The following is a 22,553-nucleotide window of genomic DNA, read 5'->3' as shown; positions in this document are numbered from 1 at the left end:
TAGTATAAAATTATTTACAAATAATTATTGAGTGCTTTAATAAAAAAAAAAATAGATTTTTACTATGTATAGAACTATTTTTCTAATGCAAATTAAGATCATTTTGATAACATTTTATATTTTTATCTTAGAATAGTAGTATAATATAAAATATTATAAGTAGGTACCTATTGTATTTTTGTTAAACGGCCACGATGTTTAGCCTGCCCTGTTTAAATTTGAGCGTTGGGACGAAATATCCCTATTCAATGTGTACTCTGGTCTCTGACCCTCCGGTCCCGACGTTTATGTCTCCAGACTGTCATCTGGGACTCAGCGGGGAACGCGCGGCAACATCATCTGTTCTTCCAAGAATCGGCGGACCGTCTGACGCGCCGTATCTATGGCGGGAAGCATAAAATACAATATGACGAACGCAGCCCAGGCGGGTGTCCCGTGTATTGTGCTGTGTGAATTCAAACAGCGTCGGACTGGCTCGAAAAATGATTTTGTTTTGTTATTTGTGTACAGGAGACGACAGATAACGTTTTGACTCGAAATACAGATATTTAGATACTGTAGAACCGACAAAAAACAAAGTACCGTTAAAAAAATATGTATATATTAAATATATATATATATAATAATGTATGTATAATATAATACTATTAAGTATATAAAGACAATACCAATAGATATGCTATTTGCGTTGTTACTGATAAATTATCACTGTAAAATATATAAAGTATGTAGGTCGTAGTACCTATTTATAAAATTGAGACTAAAATTTTGACAAATGTCACGCTTACAACGTAGGTTGTTTTCATTTGATCTTTCAGACCTTAAATTCAAAGACCGTCTGCATAAACAAAAAACGTACGAAAAATTCCATACCTTTTCTAGAAAAACTTTTAAAATAAAAATTTAATATCAAATGCGAAAATCCAAGTTCAACTATTCGTTGATATGGACCACAATATATGCGTTTATAATATTTTCCGTTGTATACTATTGAATTAGATAATACCAAAATCATCGCAAAGAGCCAGTTCAAATGACGGCCTTTGGGTTGTACGCTCTATCGATTTCGGTGTGCATTTAAGTGTAATAATTCCGAGCGGCGGCGGCGGCGGATCGAGCACGAGGAGGAATCTCGGTTTTTGGCGCGCTTCCCGTCGACCGGCACGGCGGCGGCGGTGACGCGGGAAGGGAACGGCGGCACCGAACAGCTGTTCTCGATTAGCGGGAAAACGGTTCGAACGGCGATTGCCGCGCCGCGGACGACGCGCGATTGGCCGGCGTCCGGCAACGGCACACGGCAGCAGAGTTCCCATTGGCCGCGCCCCACCGCCGCGGCGCCGGCACACGCACACACGGACCGCTTCGATTCCTGTCGGCGGGCCCTACCCCCTCCCCTTCACGGCCGCCACGGTCCGTCCGCGTAAACAAAAGGCTCCACCGTCGCCGAGTTACAAAAATCTTATACCTACCCCTGGACAGCGAAGAAAAATAATAACCCAGGAAACGAAATCTACAAATTACGATAATATTACAACGGCGACACCGGAGTTTCTACCGCGTCGCTCAGTGTCCGCCGGTGACGAACGCGTTTTTATTTCCGCCGGCCAGTCGACAGTGATTGTTCGCGGGCAATCTGTTGTCGCGTTGTCGCGTACCCACGGCCATTCGAACAGCGGTAGGCTTGGAAGTACCGCCGACGACATGGCACGCCGTCCGGAAGTCGCCACATCTCCGTCATACCAGTGACCGACGGTTTTGCGGTTCTCCTATTAAACGCGGGTAAGCCTACGCCGCGGCGCGTCCTCCACGAGTCCAACGTCCTCGGACGTAGCCGCCGCCGCCGCCGCCATAACGGAACGGCGACGACGCCGTCCTTTGTCGCCAGGCCGTTGTCCCTTTTTAATTAGTTTTCCTCTGTCCCTCCGGCATTTTGTCCACCGGATAACCGGGTGTACGTCCGACGGCCGCGGACGCTTTGGGCGCGTTGTAGTGGCACGCAACGTTCGACGGTCGCGCGCGCCAGCCAAAACATAACCTCTATGTCGGTGCGGCCGTGTTGTCCAATGTCGTTAATATCGTCTCGTTGTCGCACGATTTTCTCTTGTCCGTCGTCCCATTTCGAATTTGTCCGCTCGTTATCTGGTACACGGACACCGGTAGCGACCGATCACAACGGTAGTCGCCGTATACGGTACACGAATACGGTAACTTTTTTGGGCACTTCGAGGGGGGGCTCAAGTCTTTGTTTGGTCGTGTTAGACCCCTCAAAAGCTTTAGCCCCGAACACTAAGACCACTAAGACTAGATAGGGCAATACGGATCCACCAGTCGGTGACTATAGGATTGCATTCGACTATTGTTTTTAGATTTAGATTTTTTTTTTTTATCCAACTCAAAGGCTGTTAGTGAATACATAAATAATTTTATTAAAAATGTAGACCTATATTGAATTGAAATTTCAACTTAAACCTTATCGACATTTCCATAAAAACACATGATAGACAGTATAATGTATGTCAAATTAATAGTTTGTTACTTCATTTATTTATTCGTGTTGTAGATAAGAATAGTAGTTATAACCTACTAAGTTATTTGTATGCGATAATTAAATTCCTCGTTTAAATAATTAATGTTTTGGGTGTTTGCAATTTTTTTTATCCTTTTAAATTTGACTTACAATTTCAATTCCTACAAACTAATTTGTTTATAAAATCTAGTTTACATGAGTATTCCTTAGTAATGTCTACATAAAGAAAAATAAGGATTGTTTTAATTTATTATTTTAGTGTACTTATTTTAATTGGTAAGATTTATAAGCATTATTTGCATCATTTCTTTCAAATAAGAGTAGATTTTTTTTTTCGTCTTACAATATTGCGCTACTGATTTTAATTTATACATTAAATTTTCTAATCATTTTATTTTCTGATGTTTTTTTAGTTTTCAAACTTAAAAAATAATCCTTAGACTAATTCTATTTCTTTTTTTTTTAACCATTTCAACTTTTTTCTTTGCATAGGGCACTGTTTGTTTTGGTTTATTTATCAGTTCATAATACTAGTCTGAATTAATATTATTCTGAATAATTATTTTAAAATATACCATTTAAAAATAATTACAATTTTGTGTTTCTAGGTATAGCATTTGATCGAGAGAAAACAAAAAAACAAAATGTCTAAGGCATGCAGGGTGTTAAATCTTGAAGACGACGGATCTTCGACTCCAAATACAACAATAATAAAATTAGGTAGATAAATTATACTAATTTTTTATTATTTTTTTATTTGTTAATGAACTTTTTATAGAACATTATTTTATTTTTGTATAGATTATGTTAGCAGTAGTCCTAATATGACAACTTTCTTGACGCCTTCTCCATATCATTTGCTTGATCACGAATATGGTATGACTCCACAGAACCAAATCATTCCAAATCCTCTGACATCGCCTTTAATAAAATCACAAGTAAGTCGTTATATACTAAAAACCCTTAAAAAAATGTCTAAAAAAGGCATAAATAGTTGTCAAAATATATATACATACTAACTATTTTCTAATAATGAAATATGTGTAAAAAATTAAAAGAAAGTAAACATTATAAGCTTTGCTTCAAGCAAACAACAAAAAAAGTTTTCTCTAAAAGAAAATTTTGTGAAAATTTCAATTCATACATAAATACCATAACGTATATTAAAAAAAAAAAAAAATTAGGTATTTAAAAATTATTATTAAAATATTAAATAAAACAAAATTCATGTAACTATCAAAAAAAATACTAAAATATTTAAATTTTGTCATGGATTTTCGTTGTAATATTTGTAGTAAACTTGCATAAAATATTTAGAAAAATTAGGAAAAATATTTAAAAATCTTTGATAAAATAAATTTTTAATAAAATGATCTATAGGTAAAAACTATTTTTTCATTCTCTAAAACAATTGTAGGTTTGATATTAAGAAAACCTTCAAACCTTTGTTATTTCTTGTAGTTGTTGTTAAATTTTAATTAGTATAAATTAATAACTTGCCTCTATATAATTATAAAAAATAAAAATAGTCGCTTCTTCCTAATTGTTATGAATATCTTTAACAAATATTTTTTAATATTGTTTCTAATGAAAAATACTGTAGTTTTATTTCACCTTCCAGTGAGGGCGTTTTTTTTTGTTACATAAGAAAACAATTAAATAATAACAATCGGTGCTGCCACGCACTTGCCTAAGGGGTTAAAATAAATGCATATTTGACTTACTATTTGTTTTTATTCTTTAGGGTGTTAAACGCCGTTTAAATTTAGAAACTTCGAATTACGCCTATGAAGACGATGTAGCTGTGCCGGTAACGGCTAAACGTATGAGGAAATGGTCGAGTTCGAGTGCCGGCAGCGAGTCTCCAAGTCCCGCACAAAGTGGTACACAATTTTTACAATAAATAATAATAATAGTAGTAGTAACAATATATTGTTTCTTTTTTAACACTCTTCAATATCATTGCAGTAGCTGGGAAGAAATGTGCTGAGCGACCGACCAGATATGATACGTCGTTAGGCTTGTTGACCAAGAAATTCATCGGTCTTTTGGAAGACTCTGTCGACGGCGTTGTTGATTTGAATATTGCATCGGAAAAATTAGACGTACAAAAACGTAGAATTTACGACATCACAAACGTTCTCGAGGGTATCGGAATTTTGGAAAAGAAATCTAAAAATAACATTCAATGGAAGTAAGTGCTAATATAATAAATAACACTCATCGTTGTTTAGATAATTATCTATGTATTTTTACTTAATTTCAGAGGTGGCAGTATGTACGGATCGGATAAGAATTCGGTTCAACAAGATATAGAAACGATGAAAGCCAAAGAAGAAGAATTAGACAAACTGATAATCAATACTGGTAAAAATTGAAATGTTTTTTCAAATAATCGAACAATTTCTCGTTGTGAAAATTGTGAACAATTTCTGTTCTTGAGTAATTATATTTTTGGTAACATACTAATGAATTTTTCAGAACGGGATATAAAACAATTGAATGAAGACAAAAGGTATAGTTACGTATCATATCAAGATATAAGGTCCATTGAGTCGTTTAGGCAGAAGACTGTGTTGGTCGTCAAAGCGCCACCAGAAACTGAGCTGCAAGTGCCACAAGATCATGTTGACGGAGAAGTAAGTACTTAAAAAAAAAAAATCTTTAATCGTTAAATGAGTCTATTGTCTAAATAATTGTGTTTTAAATAAAGCAAAAAATGTACATGAAAAGCAACACGGGAGAAATTGAAGTGTTCTTGTGTCCAGAGTACAATGCCAGCGCGACTACACACCAACCTCAAAGTCAGCTAAGGCCATACATAACCCAGGTTGGTGATTTTTTACAATCCTATTTTGTTTGGCAGGTCCATATTAAGACGTGCATTATATATATGGATGGCTCAAATATTCACTTTTTTTTTAAATTTTAAAACTGCCACCCCCCATTTTTAAAATTTTTTAAAACGTGAATATGCCAAATTTCAACTGAGTTGAATAATAAGAACATGTGCCTCAAAGCCTTCGAAATGCCATTCATAGTGCCCTAACAGCCAAGTAATAGTTTTTTTTTTCAAAAATTCTAAATTCTAAAAACAAAGAAAAACGATTACGGATACAATAGTAATTTATAAAAGAACAATGATTTTTTTTAAATGCAATTTTGGTGTTATTTTAGCTTTGATGTGAGATAAGAATGTATTATTTTTACAATAATGCATTTTTCTCTTCTATTTTTGTGTTTGGACCCACAATACCTCTGTAGGTGCCGGACCGATTTCTTCATATAGAATGTCTAGATCAGAATCGTTCCCGAAAAGTACAGTTTAAGGCAACAAGTAAAAATGTTTATTCCTTGCCCTTTGAAGTTGTATAAAACACCATAATATCATTAGCTATTTATACATATGTTAAAAGGGGAATCTTTTCCACAGTTTTGGGAAAAATAAATAATAAATATTATTTTTAAAAGTATAATACATAATTTTTTATTTGCAATTTCATCAATTATTTTTAATTTGACAAACAACAGACAATCTGTTTATTAACTATTTATAAAAAAAACATATTTTCTTAGTTTATTTTAAAACACATTTTCGATTATTTATTAAATTTAGTTTAATTTAGATATGGATAACTTTTGTTGCAGAGTATCAGTGACTCTTCAAATGGCAGCAGTACTGTCATTAAATCGCCACAAAAAGCAACAGTCATTCAGCAGTCTCCGACATATTCGTCGCAAAAGATAAAATTACAAAAGCACAATACAAATGACGAAAACCAATCGATGATCAGGACTAACGCCGAGCTGGCCGACGAACATCAGTACATACCCAGCACGAGCGGTTCCGGTATGCGAATTATTACACATATACCACGTTTCGTTTTCCACGCACATCCCAGTTTACGCATGATGGCCATGAAGTTCCAAACTGTTACTATTGCTCGCTTATAACTTTCTTCTACTTACTTTTAATAATTCTAGTCTTTATCATAAGATATACATACTAATACATTTTTTCATCTATATCTTAAAAGCTTTCATCTTATCGGCGCCATAGTAATAATAATAAGAAATTATTATTTTTCTTCTTTTGTTATTAAGTAACTCCTATTAGTATTTGGCATGTTGTCGCAAGTGTTCATTATATCGTCTGATTCCTAGATTAGTTTTTTTTTTTTTATCTTAATAGTAGTTTAGTTTTATTGGTTTTCAGTTTTTCAGTTTGTTTTTTTTACAGTATTTTTTCGATTATTAATAATTTATTATTTATTTAGTATAATATTACGTATGACATTTACATTTTTACCAACTGTTTTGTTTATGGTGTCCGACCATCGCTGTTGATAATTACGTTAAGTTTTAAACATATATTACGTTCATGATCTCTTACATATTAATATTTAAATATAATTATTTTGTAAGTATCTCATGATTTAACAGCTTTTGGTCTTGTATCTATTTACATAATTACTAATAACAGATAACTGCCATAAAAAATAAAAAACTACTAAAAAGTGGCAATTTAAAAAAAAAAAATTGTTTTGTAGATTTTTATTTTGGTTTAACTGAAATTAGTTTACAGTTAATCAGATAATAGTATTTTTCATGATAACACAAATTATTAGTTTGGCTATTGAAAAATAAAATTTAATGGGGGGTTTTTTCTGACAAAATGTAGTATAATATTAATTTTGTATATTACGATTTTAGAGTTTTGATTAAGTATAAATTTGTTTTCCAATTGCCACCTTCTAATGGTTTTAAAAAAAAATATATTTTGAAATGTTGTGCAGCAAAGAAAAAATTTTATATTGTTATAAAGGTTAGATTTTTTCATTTGAAATGAGAAAATTATAATTTTAATTCTTTCGTTTTTTTGTGCACAATGTTGCTGTTAAATCTGCCGATTAGGACACATAAATAATCAATTTTGTTATTTTTTAAATTTGTATATATATATAATAATAGAAATCTCTTTGTAACATAATATAATGTTAATTTTGAAGTAAAAAAAATACACACAATGCTTGATAAGAAAAAAAGTTTATTTTTTTTATTGTACAAAGTTTTTATTATTATCTTATTACTATTATCATTATTATTTTAATTAATATGATATACTAATTTTCTGCTTTTATGATTAAATAACAGATTGTGTTTGTACTTTTCTAACCGCATTCGAATGCTTTTGTTAATATTTATTAATAATATTGTTGTCATGTTGTGTTGTTTGCGTTGGGTCTTAGCGAGACGAAAATTGTCTCGAGAAACTTCATTCAAACGCGCTTTTCATTGTGTACTTTTTTTGTTATGTTCACAACAAATATCGCCGTTGCTTTGGGTAAATCACGCTGTCGGCAAGTATTCGTCGGTCACGTCGGTCGTCCGCTGAATTTTACGAGTGCCGCATGTAATGTACGTCTTGTAGCACCATGGAATTCAGCTGGTGCCCGGCCGTGTTGTCTGCTTTTGGCCTCGGGACAGATATTTAGAGTCTCCTATTGTCGTGTTACGGGTGTAATGAGCATTTTAAAAATGGAATACGAAAAAAAATCACATTAAAACTAATTTTTAAGATACCACCTCTACTTAATGTAATATTTGTTGTAAGATCATTTTTCTTTTCATCGTCTTCCTCAATAGTTTCAATGTTTCTTTTTATGTTTTGTAAAAAAAAAATTATTTTGTCCGCTTAGGATTTTATGTCATGGATCAAACGTCAAAGTGCTAGTCTGAATTGTATAATAATAATTTATTTAATACTTCTTTCTTCTTTCTAACCCCGTAATTTGTGTGTGTGTGTGTGTGTTTCATAATTCTACTTAAAGATTGTCTCGTGCATGTTACTTTGATTGTTGTTTTGGTGTTTTTTTTTTTTTTTTTAGTTATATATTATGTTGTGTTTTTAATGTTTTAGGGAGAGACATGTTCGAGGGGTCGAGTGAACCTTTCTTGATGTTAGAACCGCCCAACGAGGACGACTACAACTACTGTCTGGATTCGGAAGAGGGTCTGGGAGATCTGTTTGGTTTCAGGCTGGAGTGAAATTATCGATGAAGTCGTCGTGGGAGGGTAGAATAATTTATTGAACTTTTTTTTTTATGAGCCGCAAGTCCCTTCTTCTCTTCTTGTATAACGATTCTTTGGTTTACACTTGCCTAACGGTTTTATCTTTATATTTCATTAAAGAAATTTTTTACTTAATATTTTAATATTCAATTTTAATTTTTTTTTTTTTTAATTATTAAAATTTTATTTATTATTCCAAATAACAATTTTTTTTTTTTTTTCTAGCATAACTATTATTTAAAACCAATTTGTTTTATATTGTATAATACTTTTAAATCAATTTATATTTTAGTTTCCAATTCATATTTTTTTTTTTTCGTTTTTAGCTATCAACTAAATCATTTCGATATATTAAGAAGGTACAAAATATTGCAACTTAAAAATAGAATGTTTTTTTTGTTAGATTTTTTTATGAATTGGAAATTTTGCAATTTATCATGTGTTCCAATATTATGATAGAGTAATTTCATCGTTTTGCCATTTTCTGTTCCACCGTTTTTACTTTTTATTGTGTTTTTCTTATGAACTGAAAAGTCTTAATGATATTTTTCACAAGCTTAAGTATGAAAAACAACATAACGCAATTTAGTGCCTTTTATTTATTTTTGGTAAAATAATATAGAGCTTTCTTCATTATTCTGCTGTTGGAATAATAGGGTGGAAAACTGGTATTCTCATTCTCCAGTCTTAATGTGTTCAACAGCTATGATGAGCACACGTTAAATCATGATTTTTTTTTTTTTTTAAGTGTACATACATGATAATTTCTAGAAATTGTATATTTTATCATAAATGTTTAGCTTTAGTGATCTACCTCTAGTTTGTTAAGGCAAAGAAGAAGGAAAATATTAGTGTTATTAACAAAAACCAAAAAAAAGAAACTAATATTTTTAACAAATATAAAAAAATTTATATATATATATATATTTGTAATTTTTACCATCGTATGAAAGTAATCAAATTTTTCGTGTATATTATTATTATCAAAAATAATATGATATGTCGATTGTGTGTTTCGAGTGTAACTTTTTTTTTTATGATTTATTTTTCCTGTCGGGTTTGATCTCTGTTAATACAACAACCACTCCTCTTTTTTTTTTTTTACTAACACTTTAGTACTGTACGTTATTTTTTACCATTTATTGTGTACCGGCTCTTGTTTTCATCCATGTACAATGTTTGTTTTTTTTTTTTGTCTGTTTAAACCGAATTTTGGATGTTTCATTTAATGATTTCTTTATTGTGGTGACATTGTGTTTGTATTAAGTTTTTGTTCTCCCCGTAAAAAAACAGTCTCGACGGTAAAACATCCGACAACATTAACAATAAAAATATTGTAAACATTGATTTCTTGTATAGTTATTATATTTTGATTGTAATTATATTTGACATTTATCATTTAAAAAAAGCCTTAAATTAAAACTGTGTTTCGAAATAAGAAAAAAAAATTTATCTTTCGATGCACCATTTCGATCTATTTTGAATGATTTACTTTCGTAATGTGTCACACGGACATTCGTTTACGCTTCGCGACGTGTTTGAACACTACTTAAAAAAACATCTACTTTATCAGACTGCATATATCTTATATGCTGTTAAGTTTAACGAGTTGCATTCGATAACTCTAAAAAAAAAAAAATATTCTCATCCATCGCTGTATCTCACGGCTTTTATTTTTATTCACTAGGTCTTTAACAACAAACACCATTTAATGATACATTTTTTTTAAAAAAGGTTTTTTTTTATGTTAGGACGAATACCAACGTATTATATTTTTTTATTACGATTATTATTATTATTACTATTATATTATTATTATTATTTTTAATTAGCATAATTATTAATATTACAATAGAATTTTTGAATTTACAATTTTATTTTAATAAAATAAATAAAGATTTTTAAAAATTGTAATCTAGCTTGTTTATAGATTTTTTAACTATAACATCCTTTTTTTAATAATATTTCAGAGGCTTAAGTGTACGCGAGTTCAATATGTAATAATGTCGTTAATCATTATTTGTTAAGCGTGTATCTCAATTTATTTCTCATAGAAATGATCATGCTATTTCAATGGTAAGGTTAGTTAGTTAACGGGAACGAAGTAGTAAGATACAATTTTTGAATAAACCAAGATAAAACTAAAGTTAGTTAAATGTATTTTTTTTGCGTTTATTATTGAAATAATCTGAGAATAAAAAATATTTTTTTTTTGAAAAAAAAACTCAGTATTATACAAATTAAGTCATGACGAGTAAAAAAATATACCTAATATTCATCGATAAATATAATATTCTTGAATTGTCTAGGTTTTGTGTTTTTGTAGGCCTTTAAAAAAGTCTATCGTTTTGTTGTGATTCCATATTTTTAAACACCAATACCATTTCTATACATTATTCTACTGATATTTTTTTATTTCCTTTTAATAATACCTTCAAAACCCATCCGCACTATTTATTACGATAATTGTTAAACAAATAAATTTCAATCGTGTCGAAATATTTTGTGGTCGTCATTTGTAACTGAACTGCTACGAAGGAATTTTTCTACCCGCCAAAGACGCTTGTGGAGAGAACGGATTTGGCCGGCTGATCCCATTTGTGTGGAATTAGAGCTTAGTAGAATCAATTGTATAAATTTACACTGATCCCAACTTAGCCAATGACTTGCATCTCTTTCAAGGTTTTCTTGTTGGTCCAACGATTTAGACATTTATTCAACGTGTGCTAGCCGCCTCGGACTACGTCCAAGCGTACTCGGTAAATTTTGACAAAAATTCTACTTGCACACTCATTCACGGTTGTTACAGATTTATCGTCAAAAACCATTTTTAAATAATTGCAAGTATTGATTCCAATAACGTTTAAAAAAATGTTGGCCCAAAGCAATTATTTGATGATTTCATCACAATCGAGTCGTTCGATGCGAATCTGTGGATACAACGTTTTCCTTTACCATACTCTTGGTTCTACTGAATAATATAACGTAGGTACTATGTTTAATTATAGCACTATCAAATGAGTATTCATTTCATTTGTACATTATGATATTATAACACTTCAGTGCCCGTTGTACCTAGCAGAAATGATGCAACATGTTTTTACATGGATAATTTTATTAAAAAAAAAAAATCGAATTTATGCGGTAGGTACCCTATAGTTAATAGCAGACATTGCTATCTACCAGATATTGTAATTTATTTATACATATTAAAAGAAATCAATAGCGATTAGCGAGGAGGTAAACATCATAAATTGATAAATGAAAACCAAAAATGAAAAAAAAAAAAAGAATGTGCACCAATGTCCACTAATACTATATATATATTAGTTATTACAGATAAGATCATTGCGGTCGTCTCATCTCTGACCGAACCACCGCACCTTAACCTATTCTCTCTCGTTTTTCCCAACAACCGAACAACTCCTAGACTCTCATTTGTGTATTAATTTCTTATTCTATCCTCCCTCTAGTTACTCCACTCATCCGTGTTAGCATTCTCTTTTCAGTTGTCTTGTCTACTGCCAAACATTCCGACCCATGTTACATCTAACGTCTTTTCAATCGTTCTTCTTTTATAGAAAAAAAAAACAAAACAAAATCCGTCCAGGGAAATATTTCAATTTTTAGACATTTAATTAAAATTTTTTTATATTAAATAACATTTACAATCTGTACATACAAAATATACAATAAGAAAATATGCTAACAATGTAGTAAATGACTTGTAGACTATGAGTAGGGAAGCTATCCAGTGATAGGACCCTTAATTAAAATTTTAAATCTAATACATCACAATATTGTGTTGTATATTTTATATTCGAAACTAATTAACAAAGAAACATTTAAAAGTACATTTTGTTTATAATTCAATTGTGTTATACTCTTTTAACCATTAATTAATATTGTTATATTTTTGAGCCAATTGTTAGTATATTAGTGTAAATATACTCGTAGATGATTTTGAATTGTCTCCACTTTAGAAAATTCTCTGGAACTTTTATTTGAGATGATAATCATACAACTTACATGATTAAAATTGAGTTTATATATATAAATGCATAAAAAGTATTGCACAAGTCAAAACTAAAAGTTATCACTAGTCGCATGAGTTTATCAATAATATATTTGTAATATCATACCTATACGGTATACCCGACATTATTGTACTTACTAGTTACTGAAATTATGGGTACCTATTCGTATTGGCGGAGATCAGGGTGGGAAGCTCAAGATTCTGGAAACCTTTAAAAAACCTTAAAATTTTAAATTATAGAAATAGCTAAAATTTGTAAAATCATATACGAGTATTAACATATTGAAGAGGTTAATTTGATTGATGAATTATTTTTTTAAGTAGATTTATACCGTGGAGTATAGGTTTATATTAAATATGATTCAACTTTTACAAGTCATTCGGGTTCTGTTTTTGAGCCAAGCATTTGTTTTTTACATGTAACAGTGGGTTCCTAAGAATACTCGAATTTTTGTAGAAGCCTCTTAATAACATCAAGGTGAATTTTGTTCGGTTACTGTAAATACGGTCTATGTACTTACATTATGAATATATATGCCTTGTGGCCTTTCCCTTCCCGAAACTTAACTATTAGGAGACAGTTGTCCAAATTATTGATTTATACTTGTGGTATTTCAGACGACGTAGTCCATAGACAATTGAAGGGGTCAGTCAATGGCTAAAGGTGTTAACTGACATTTTTTAAATTGTTCAGAAACGCTCGTTTTGTAACTAAGTATTACCATTGAGTATATATTGTACAATATATACTCAATGGTATTACACATGAGCTATGGGGAACTTTTGTACATTCAATAGATGAAATAACTTAAAAGAGGAAAATTTTTGTCTGTCTAGGGATGCTTTTTAATATACTATAACCCTTTTATTCATGCAATAAAATGCATTTTCGAAAAAATGTTAGTTATCACCTTTATGCATTGACCCCTTGAATTGAGCGATTGGCATCTACTCTATCTATAATAAGTTTTTACCCCTTATCTTAAAATGTTATTTTTTTTTCAAGATACTGTTACTGATACCTTTGACATTACAGCACCATGATAATATATTGAACAGTATTTTTTTCTTCTGATTAGCTAGGCTGACTTTATTCCTACTGTAGCCACAATTTGTAGAATAGATTGCGAGGGTGTGGGCTTATCGAATAAACGGAGGTCAACGATGCAAAGATAACCGACGTTGATTGATTTGTCTCGATTCGCGGGGCGTGAAATGAATAATTTCGTTTAAATTAAATAATATTTATGGTCGAAACAATCGAAGTATAGGTAGCATCTTAAGTTAATATTCACTAGGTAGTTTCTATCGTTGTAGACAATGATCATAATTCATATTACATACGACGTGTAGTACATACTAGTGATGGGAATCGGAAAATCCGGATTTTCACAATAAAACGCTTTTTGAGCTACTTAAAAATCATTTAAGTGTTAAATAATTTTACAATATAAAGCTCTATAACATTTTTTTGATAAATATGTGAAAATAAAATAAAACACCAAAGAGATAAACTGCTTTTGAATTTCGGATTTGTTGAAATCCGAAATCCGAAAGAATTTTATAGACAAAGTTAAGAGTTTTTTTTAAAAAATTTTATTAACAAATTTTACTTAGGTACACATCTTTATATTGTAAATGTATCTAACAATTATATGATTTTCAAATGACTCAAAAAGCGTTTTTTTTTGAAAAATCCGGATTTTCGGATTCCCATCACTAGTACATACTCGTGTACCTGTTGGTAATTTAATGTTGACTGCAAAAATAACAAATTCGTTACAGTTTTTTTCAACATAATTTTCGTTCCCCGACGCCGATACCACTGCATTGCGTTGCAGGATTATTTTCGCCGGGGCCCGGACCGACCCCTCGACTTGCAGGATCCACCCATTCCCTATACCGTTATTCCAGTCACCGGGTGGCCTTTTTTTGCACAAAGGGGATCAAAGAAAATCAGTGTCACGACCGATCGACGCCATTTTGAATTGTTCATTGTGCCGTGCATCGAATCCTTCCACGGCTCCTGTGCGTGTAAATGGCAATGTGTGTTCGGCCGTCCGTCGCGATTAATCATTATAATGGTATATTGTTTTAATTACCATTTTGGATTGCTGACCGCGTGAATCACTGTCTCGTACAAGTTGCCGGAACCGAGTTCGCGGGACAGCAACAGTTGTTGTTGAGCATAAATATTATGATGCCTCGCCGGGTTATGTTTCGTTATGCCTTGTGTCCCAACAGTTGTAGGTAAATATAGCGCTTATAAATAAATACATAAAAACCAACGCATCGGGGTTGACAGGATCGCAGATTTTTAGGGATTATTATAATTGCGCTTCGATGCAAGTATAGCTAATAGTAAAATATACAATATTGGTATAGGCGAGGGTTATTTAAATACCAGTTGAACTAAATGCTTGTAAAATAATTCGGTATAATTGCAGTTTGGTGCTTTAGCGATTTGTACTTCATCTCCAATATACGTTACCGTTGTACGTAACTGTACGTATAACCGTATATTACGTAAACGGTTTTATATTGTGTTGGTTTTAAGTAAGTAGTAGGAAATGTTATTTGAAAATATCGAAATCAGCAATACGATGAAAATATTCACACGTAAGCAACCTTGAAATTTAATACGGTAAAACTGAGAAATTTTACCTTATTTTTTTGGGTTTTTCTTTAATACAATTTTTACTACGCCAAATTGGCCGATAAATCATTAAACAGTTTTAAGTGTCAAAAACTATAGATTACTATCATAGGTTCACCGTAAAAGTAACTAAAGTCTAAATCGTTGGGTATTTGATCGTAGATTGTATAACGGCAGACAAAATATTTAAAAAAAGAAAACCTGCGACTGAGGTATATTGTCAGTATATACCTATTACCTACTTGATAAAAAAAAAAATATATTTTCAAGTGTTATCATGTAATAATTTTAATAAGAATTTGTCGAAAATGATAATTGAATAAGTCTATGTACATAACAATTAAATTTAACATGTAATTATACAGCTTAATGTTTAATAAATTAACATACATAATAATCAGTCTTGATTCGAGAACAAAATAAATGTATAATTTACCTATACATTTTTAATTATTTATTATAATTTTGTTTGTGAACAGCTATGTTAACTCTTTCTTTAATTTTAAGTACAAACATAAATAAAGTTGCACATTAAAATAAAAATATAAATACAATCACAATATTGGAATCATATAAAATGTACAGTTGTAAATAGCGATTTGAGTACTTTCAATTCTGTAACCGAAGATGTTTTATGTTTCTGGAGGATAGCACAAGATGTCGGAGAGTAATCGAATTGCTCCTTTACGGTTGTACTGGTCGTCAGGAACAATTATTGTATCTCTGACAAACGTAACCATAATATGTCTAAAAAATACATGCAAATTAAATTACATTGAGATTAAAATAAATATAAATTAAAAAAAGGCAGGACAGTGATGTTTGGGAGGTCACGGATGTCCTGGATATATTATAACTGAAAGTATTTGATCACTTTCAAAACAATGATTTAATGAGAAACTATAGATGGGTAAATAATAATATAAAAAATAATTTTATAGACAATAAATGTGAGTATAGTGTTATATAATAGTGTAGGTAGATTTAATGAGTTTCCTCGTTAATAAAAGTGAGAATACAGATTACTTAAATTCTTTTTTTGTTTAAACGGTTCAGTGTAAAATATTAGTTTTATTAACTTTTTAAGTTAAAAATAATTTACTGAAATTCGTCCTAATATCGGTTATCCAGAAAACCCACGAGATCATGTTTATTTTACCTGTGTTCTATAATTTCTTTGAACTCTTGACCTTCGTTATACAAATCTCTGTAGTTGTCATTCGAAACCACTACACCCCCAACGTCGAAAGCGTATTTAAGCATGATCCTAGAAAAAAAGAATGAGTAACGTTAATATTTTACAAAACAATATTAATTGGCCATTTCTTGCAAACAAAAGTTAATTTAAAATATTAAAAATCTTTCATAAAGTTAATTTTTTTTATAAAACTTATAACAGTTATAAATATCTTAAAGGATTGCAATAGTAACAGATTAAACTGTGGTTACCGGTCATCGTAACACGTCATACGGACATTGTCGACTTTTCGGCTCGGGGTAAAGCAAATGAATCCTCGTTTGTGTAACGCAGTCAGAATAGTATGTGTTTCTGTTCCGAGCGCTCCTTGTCGATGTTGTGGTATGAACACCGTAATATCTTTATGTTTCCGTTCGACAAAAAATGACACACACAAGTCGATGCCTTTTGCCGAAAACACTCCAGATCCATGTCTAAATTTTTATAAAAACATATAACAATTGGATACCACAAGACAAATAGTTCAAAACAAAAGCACAGTTTAAAATAGGTAATCAATTTTTACGCAATAAATAATGTATTATGTGAAGGAAATATTTAATTACGAAAATCCAATGTTTAGGCCGTCAATAATTATTGGTCGAAGTTTCCTGTTGGAGGTAGATACGGTGTTCACTTGAGGTAAGAGTGGTTGCCACTGCGATTGTAGTTTTGTATGGTTTCCACTTGGGTCGTTAACTGCAATGTTATTGTCGGACAAAAAAATTGCTGACCGATCGTTATTTCCTCCTATTGGCTTCTTAATATGACGCAAAGGACTCTGGTAGGGTTTTATAATTGGTTTACTAGGATTAATTAGAGAACCGAGTCGTTCATGTATCGGTCGTCTGGTAATTGGTGGTTTTTCGATTTCTCGAAGTCGAGGTTGTTGAGCTATCGGCGTTGCATCTGAAGTGCATTCCTCATCGCTAGTGTCACTTAAGACGATCACCTCGATTGGTTTGTTTGAAAAAACTTGAGTGTCGAGAATCTCGATTACTTCAATGTCATCAACTGGGGAACCGAGTAAGTTTGAAGAAGTTGTATTTTTTTTTGTGGCATTTTGATCAGCCCTCTCGGGAAACGATTCGTCTGGAATTTCTATTATTTCGTTATCGGAAAAACTACTAGTACCTCTAGAATATGACAATGTATTATTAGGAAAATCTTCTTTTTTTGTCGTAAAATAGAAATTTTTAGGATCGACGTGGTTGGAAGAATTGGAATGCGATGTCATGCCTGGTTGATTTATAGTCTCTAAGCTGATTTTAGGCAAATTGTTTAAAGCAATAAGCTTGGTGAGCGTATTAGCAGCTTCGGAACGTGCAGCCGAACGCGTAATACGTTTTGGCCTAATGTTTTGGTTGCTCTTTGGCTTTTTCTTGGGAGATTTCTTTTTTGTCGCAGTTCTTGCCATATTCTTATCTCACGAATTTCACTCTAAAAACTATCACTGAAAAATGATGAAAATAAAATTATACTTAGTATAGAATGGAAATTGTTTTTAATGATATCAAAGCAGCAGGAAGGCTGTAGTTTCATAGTTATATAATTTCTACTGTATAAATTGACAAAGAAATAAAAATAAAATAACACAAGAATATTTTTAATCAATTATTAAGTTCTGTCATGGAATTATAATACCAATTCTTAATATGTTTCAATAACATGTATTTAATATTTATAACACTTATGAAATAACTTAAATGGTCAGTTTTTATTCTAGTAGTAGATTTTATTGAAAAAAGCAATCATTGCAGATTCACTCGTCCTAATTTAAATAGCATTTAGTAAAAAAATTGACATGTCAATATCTTTAAAAATCAAGATATAAAATGGGTGAAAAAAAATAATTTCAATGTATCGTTACTATTCAATTCCATGACAAAACCATTGTTGACCAGTGCTATGAAATTATACTTACCGTTAAATTTCAAGGATGGACGTGCTGTTTTGAGCATAAATAAAATTTATGAAAAAACAAATTGCACGGAACCAGTTACATTATACCTTATGATTAATGATTAAAAGTTTACATGGTATAAGCGTGAAATTTAATTTTAAACACTTATCAGACATGAAGAAAGAAAAAAAAAATACTTTAATTATTAGGTTTAATAAAATAAAAAATTTAACTTCTGTTAAGTTTTTTGTACCTATAATATTCATAATGTTAATATAATATAATAACATTAAATGAAATATATTTTTGTTTCACAGAAACTATGAAAAATGTCGCTTATAACCAAATAATCTTCAATGCAACTAGCTTCCATCCCTAAAATTGTTTCCTGATGTTTATATAAAAGAACAGCATTATGCAAAAAACTAACCACTCTAAAACAGTAACAAATAAGATTTCAGTAGTCCATATTTGGCACTTTGAATTATCGTTGGTGTTATAAGGTGTCGCTTCATGTGTCCATTAAAAACCGTCCACACTATAGGCCGAATGTTAACCATCAAAGCGAAAGTACGTTCACACAAAATCGCTACAAGAGCATAGGCAAATGAACCTGCCAACGGTTTGTTTTTTCACATACGATCGGTAGTGTGGACAGAGTTTCACAGATTTTGGCATGGTAAACTTAGTTTCATAAACCTTTGTTAAATATGTAGATTAAAAAATAAAATTCATATTTAGAAATTCATAACATAGCTAAAAATATTTATTACAATAAATCATTTCTACTCGGTTATAGTAACCAAATTTAAAAATCGATGGAGATGTTTTAAGTTTTTTTAATTTTCTATAACACCAATAACTCATACGCCAGCATTTTGGTTTTCGAGGGTTTTCCCTTTGAATAAATGTCGGCGAAAACCATTTGTAAATATTAAACTTTTAAAACACGAGTGTAATAGTTTATTTTTTGCATAACACCATTCAAACTATAAATTTGCTGAGTTGGAAAACTTATTAAATGGAATAACTTTTACTAATAACTTATAAAATGTATAAACCGGTAGTTAAAATTTAACATAAAAAATTATACACAGTAGAAGTCAGGTGTTATAAATTATAATAAATTGGGTTGCATAAGTGACGTTTTTAGATGCATGTATTTTTTATTTTCTTCCAATATACAACTAATGAACCAAGGCCTCTGAGGTAAATTTAAAGGAAAAATTATGATTAAACCACATAGAAAAAAACATTAAAGAAAAAGAAAAAAGTTGTTCCATTTAACGAGTGTTTTCAATGTTTTTAGTTCTGAAAAGAACTGTTTTTGGTCCTGAAAAGAACCCTTTGACAAAGAAAAACATAGTCATTTTTTATAATCATTATAAATAAAGATTGTTATTATTATTAAAGTAAATTGAGCAGTAATATAATTTTCAATTGAAGTGAAATTACAGAGGTAAAAATACCTTAATCAGGTTAAACCATACTAAATAGATATTTAACGAACAGACTGTAAAATAATAACTTACTAAAATTGTAATTTTTCATTAAGTTCATTAAGTATACATCCATCCAATTATAGTCTAGATATTTTAACTATTTATCAAATAGTTTATCTCTCAGTTTTACAATTAGTTAAAATTGTTTTTAAAGTATATTAATTTTCCATACACAAATTGATTAACTGAAAAACAAAACAATATTTTTAACTACATTAATATGTATTAAATTTGGCCTCATACAAAAACAACTAAAGTTTAGTCTACGTAGGGTTTATCCAAATTTCATTTATTTAGCATTGGCTAAAATCATCAATTTTTGTATATTAAATGTACTAATATATCATGGAAAATGTAAAAGATTACATCAAAAACATTATTCGCATGAAAGTGCGAGTAAGATTTAGTTAGAAATGAAATTATCAGTATTTGGGCTGGTTATATCAGACAACCTAGTTTAGTATTTTTTTTTCAAATTAATTAATTCATACAAATAAACTAATCGAACAGGTTGATAAAATTAAATAACAATATGTATTTATATATATTGTCATAAAAAATTTACTCTTGTTGGAACATTAACAATTATAATTAAGAAACTTTGAGACTGTCATTAAGACTTAACGGAAAACACTAGAGTATAAGTAAACATTGAAGTTAAAAATGTGTCATAAGACATAAGTGTAGCGTCAAAAAGGGAACTAATGGATACAGGGATTTAATATAGAAAATATTAGTAAGGAATTAAATAATTTGTAATAGTATATGTCAGGCTACTTATGAAAAAAAAGCGAGCTAATGAAATTATTCCAAACGCTAAAATCCCTAGAAATTTACATGCGTTTGTATTAGATAGAATTTTTCTATTGTCTGGATAATTTGACAAATTCTTGTGACGCAAATAAATGATAAGATAGTTGTTGTTTAGTGTTAGTCCGCCAGTTACACTTGTTCCCGGTAAACATTTATACTTTGAAAATACTAGCTACACCTAATTCAACAGCTATTTAATCACATAATAATCATAATTTATGTTTTAAATGCTTGCAATATAGGTGTATTACTGACAAACAAAAGAATGTGGATATTAAGAGGTACAGAGAAAAATATAAATTACAACCACTCAGGTTGATCTCAAGAACAGTAAGAAGAATATGGTTAAGTAAGAGAAAAAACATTTTAGTCAACAATCGGTAATTACAATTTGATATTAAATTTAGGTATTTATTAACTGATGAGAACTAAAATGGTATAAGTATAATTTTTTTTTGATAAGTTTATTATTGTACAATATATTTTATCAGGAAGACCTTTTCTGTTTGGAATAAAGTATAAGCGGCTCATTCCTGCGTCTAAGGAAGAGGTTTCCTAAAAAAATGTATCACAGAGAGGGAAACTGCTCCTTTTCATTAAACAATATCTACCTAATAAACAAGGCCACTCTTGACAACAGGCGTTGCACACTGCTGCCAAAAGTACTTAAACCATTTTGAATCTGACCACTTCTTATGTAATTTAAACGACTAACTGAAGAAAAAAAAGTTCTGCTCTCTAAAGTAAAAAATCTAATGTTATATTATTGAAAGTTGTAAGTATCTAACAAAATTTGGAACAAATGCACTTTATCACCCCACACCCGAATTTCGTTTTTTTTATTCAATCGATTCGTTTTCAATTCTGAAAACGATGGTGCAAAAAAAAATTTGCGGAAACGCTTAGTTATGAAGTTACAGACGTTTAAAGATCGCCAATATCGACGACATACGTGCGTGCCCAGCGCCACATGTCTACCCGCGGCCGCCTGGTACATCATTCGACGATCGCCGCTCTCGACATAGCGGGCGTTCGTTCTACTAATTATGGTTTTATTTGGAGGTAATTTTTCATAACAAATTACTATATTGGACACTCTTTTTTGGAAGAGGTGGAGGGGTAAATTTGTGTTATATATTGTATTATTCTAAAATGTCTTTAGTTAAATAATATTGTAATAAGGAATTTCATTGTAATACGTTATTCGAAATGAAGAAAGTATTTTTCCAGCATCGAAATCGATTTCGTCAATATAGTTTTAATTAAAAAAACTCGTAATTAAATAAAGCAACTCCCTACAGAATGATGTACACGGCGGCCGCGGGTAGACGTGCGTCGCTGGGCGTGGGCGTGGGGTGGTAAAGTGCATTAAAGCCCAAAATATAAACATCGACATTGTAGACGTTTGGTTAAATATAATTAACAAAAATAAAGACTAACCTGAGTATAAATTACAGAATCCGCAGTGAATGGAAGTCGACCGAATAATCACCACAGCCGTTCGTGTATAAGTATTGTATTCATGTGGTTTTTTTCTATTGATTTTTTTATGGGCACTTAGTAAATATTATGAGTTTTTTAGGCGAAAACGAGAACAGATTTTTGAAGTAACCGACGTTGAGGTTCGCAAAATAACAACAGATTCGTGGAAAATCTACCGAGATAGTAGAAACGCACGTAGAATCTTGAACGCAAATTGCAATTGACGAATGCCGATTAACAAGTTCACGAGCTACCACATGCGACTGTGATAAGAAGAAGAACACTGTCGGTAACCGCGGATGGTGCAGACGAACGACCAGAATAC

At 31.0% G+C, this 22,553-nt stretch overlaps 2 protein-coding genes across 4 annotated transcripts; one reads left to right on the top strand and one right to left on the bottom strand.

The window, feature by feature from the left end:
* Window positions 1-1,407: 1,407 nt before the first annotated feature.
* On the top strand, window positions 1,408-10,264 carry LOC126834619 (transcription factor E2F6-like). 2 transcript variants are annotated; one of them, XM_050566690.1, is made up of 10 exons: window positions 1,408-1,779; window positions 3,136-3,247; window positions 3,329-3,465; window positions 4,272-4,410; window positions 4,496-4,721; window positions 4,794-4,894; window positions 5,009-5,166; window positions 5,241-5,357; window positions 6,176-6,377; window positions 8,448-10,264. In XM_050566690.1, exons 2-10 carry the CDS (start codon window positions 3,172-3,174, stop codon window positions 8,573-8,575), a joined length of 1,284 nt encoding a protein of 427 aa, XP_050422647.1. In that variant the 5' UTR covers window positions 1,408-1,779; window positions 3,136-3,171; the 3' UTR covers window positions 8,576-10,264. The 2 variants fall into 2 exon arrangements, with proteins under 2 accessions (XP_050422647.1, XP_050422648.1); XM_050566691.1 differs by lacking the exon at window positions 1,408-1,779 and adding an exon at window positions 2,065-2,204.
* Window positions 10,265-15,625: 5,361 nt separating this feature from the next.
* LOC126834618 (probable ribonuclease ZC3H12C) lies at window positions 15,626-22,505 on the bottom strand. Of its 2 annotated transcripts, XM_050566686.1 has the most exons (6): window positions 22,187-22,505; window positions 19,964-20,118; window positions 17,095-17,981; window positions 16,741-16,962; window positions 16,451-16,558; window positions 15,626-16,038 (listed from the first exon to the last, which is right to left on the bottom strand). In XM_050566686.1, the coding sequence occupies exons 3-6, from the start codon at window positions 17,943-17,945 to the stop codon at window positions 15,924-15,926; spliced, it is 1,296 nt and encodes a 431-aa protein (XP_050422643.1). In that variant the 5' UTR covers window positions 17,946-17,981; window positions 19,964-20,118; window positions 22,187-22,505; the 3' UTR covers window positions 15,626-15,923. The 2 variants fall into 2 exon arrangements, with proteins under 2 accessions (XP_050422643.1, XP_050422646.1); XM_050566689.1 differs by lacking the exon at window positions 19,964-20,118.
* Window positions 22,506-22,553: the final 48 nt, after the last annotated feature.

Source organism: Adelges cooleyi, unplaced genomic scaffold (assembly GCF_023614345.1).
Source record: "Adelges cooleyi isolate 19-005CV unplaced genomic scaffold, UGA_ACOO_1.1 ACOO_flye_CR_arks_rails_tigmint_CR_PRNA_21, whole genome shotgun sequence".
In the NCBI taxonomy this organism is placed as follows: Eukaryota; Metazoa; Arthropoda; class Insecta; order Hemiptera; family Adelgidae; genus Adelges; species Adelges cooleyi.
The sequence above is the reverse complement of the archived record's forward strand: the minus strand, read 5'-3'. Positions and strand labels throughout refer to the sequence as shown.

Excerpts from the sequence above, each read along its gene's own strand:
- LOC126834618 (XM_050566686.1), bottom strand. The coding sequence starts at position 17,945 with ATGGCAAGAACTGCGACAAAAAAGAAATCTCCCAAGAAAAAGCCAAAG. Across the intron at positions 16,963-17,094 it reads GGCCTAAACATTGGATTTTC|ACATGGATCTGGAGTGTTTT; the intron begins GTAATTAAATAT and ends ATAAAAATTTAG. Across the intron at positions 16,039-16,450 it reads AAAGAAATTATAGAACACAG|ACATATTATGGTTACGTTTG; the intron begins GTAAAATAAACA and ends TGTATTTTTTAG.
- LOC126834619 (XM_050566690.1), top strand. The coding sequence starts at position 3,172 with ATGTCTAAGGCATGCAGGGTGTTAAATCTTGAAGACGACGGATCTTCG. Across the intron at positions 3,466-4,271 it reads CGCCTTTAATAAAATCACAA|GGTGTTAAACGCCGTTTAAA; the intron begins GTAAGTCGTTAT and ends TTTATTCTTTAG. Across the intron at positions 5,167-5,240 it reads AAGATCATGTTGACGGAGAA|CAAAAAATGTACATGAAAAG; the intron begins GTAAGTACTTAA and ends TTTTAAATAAAG.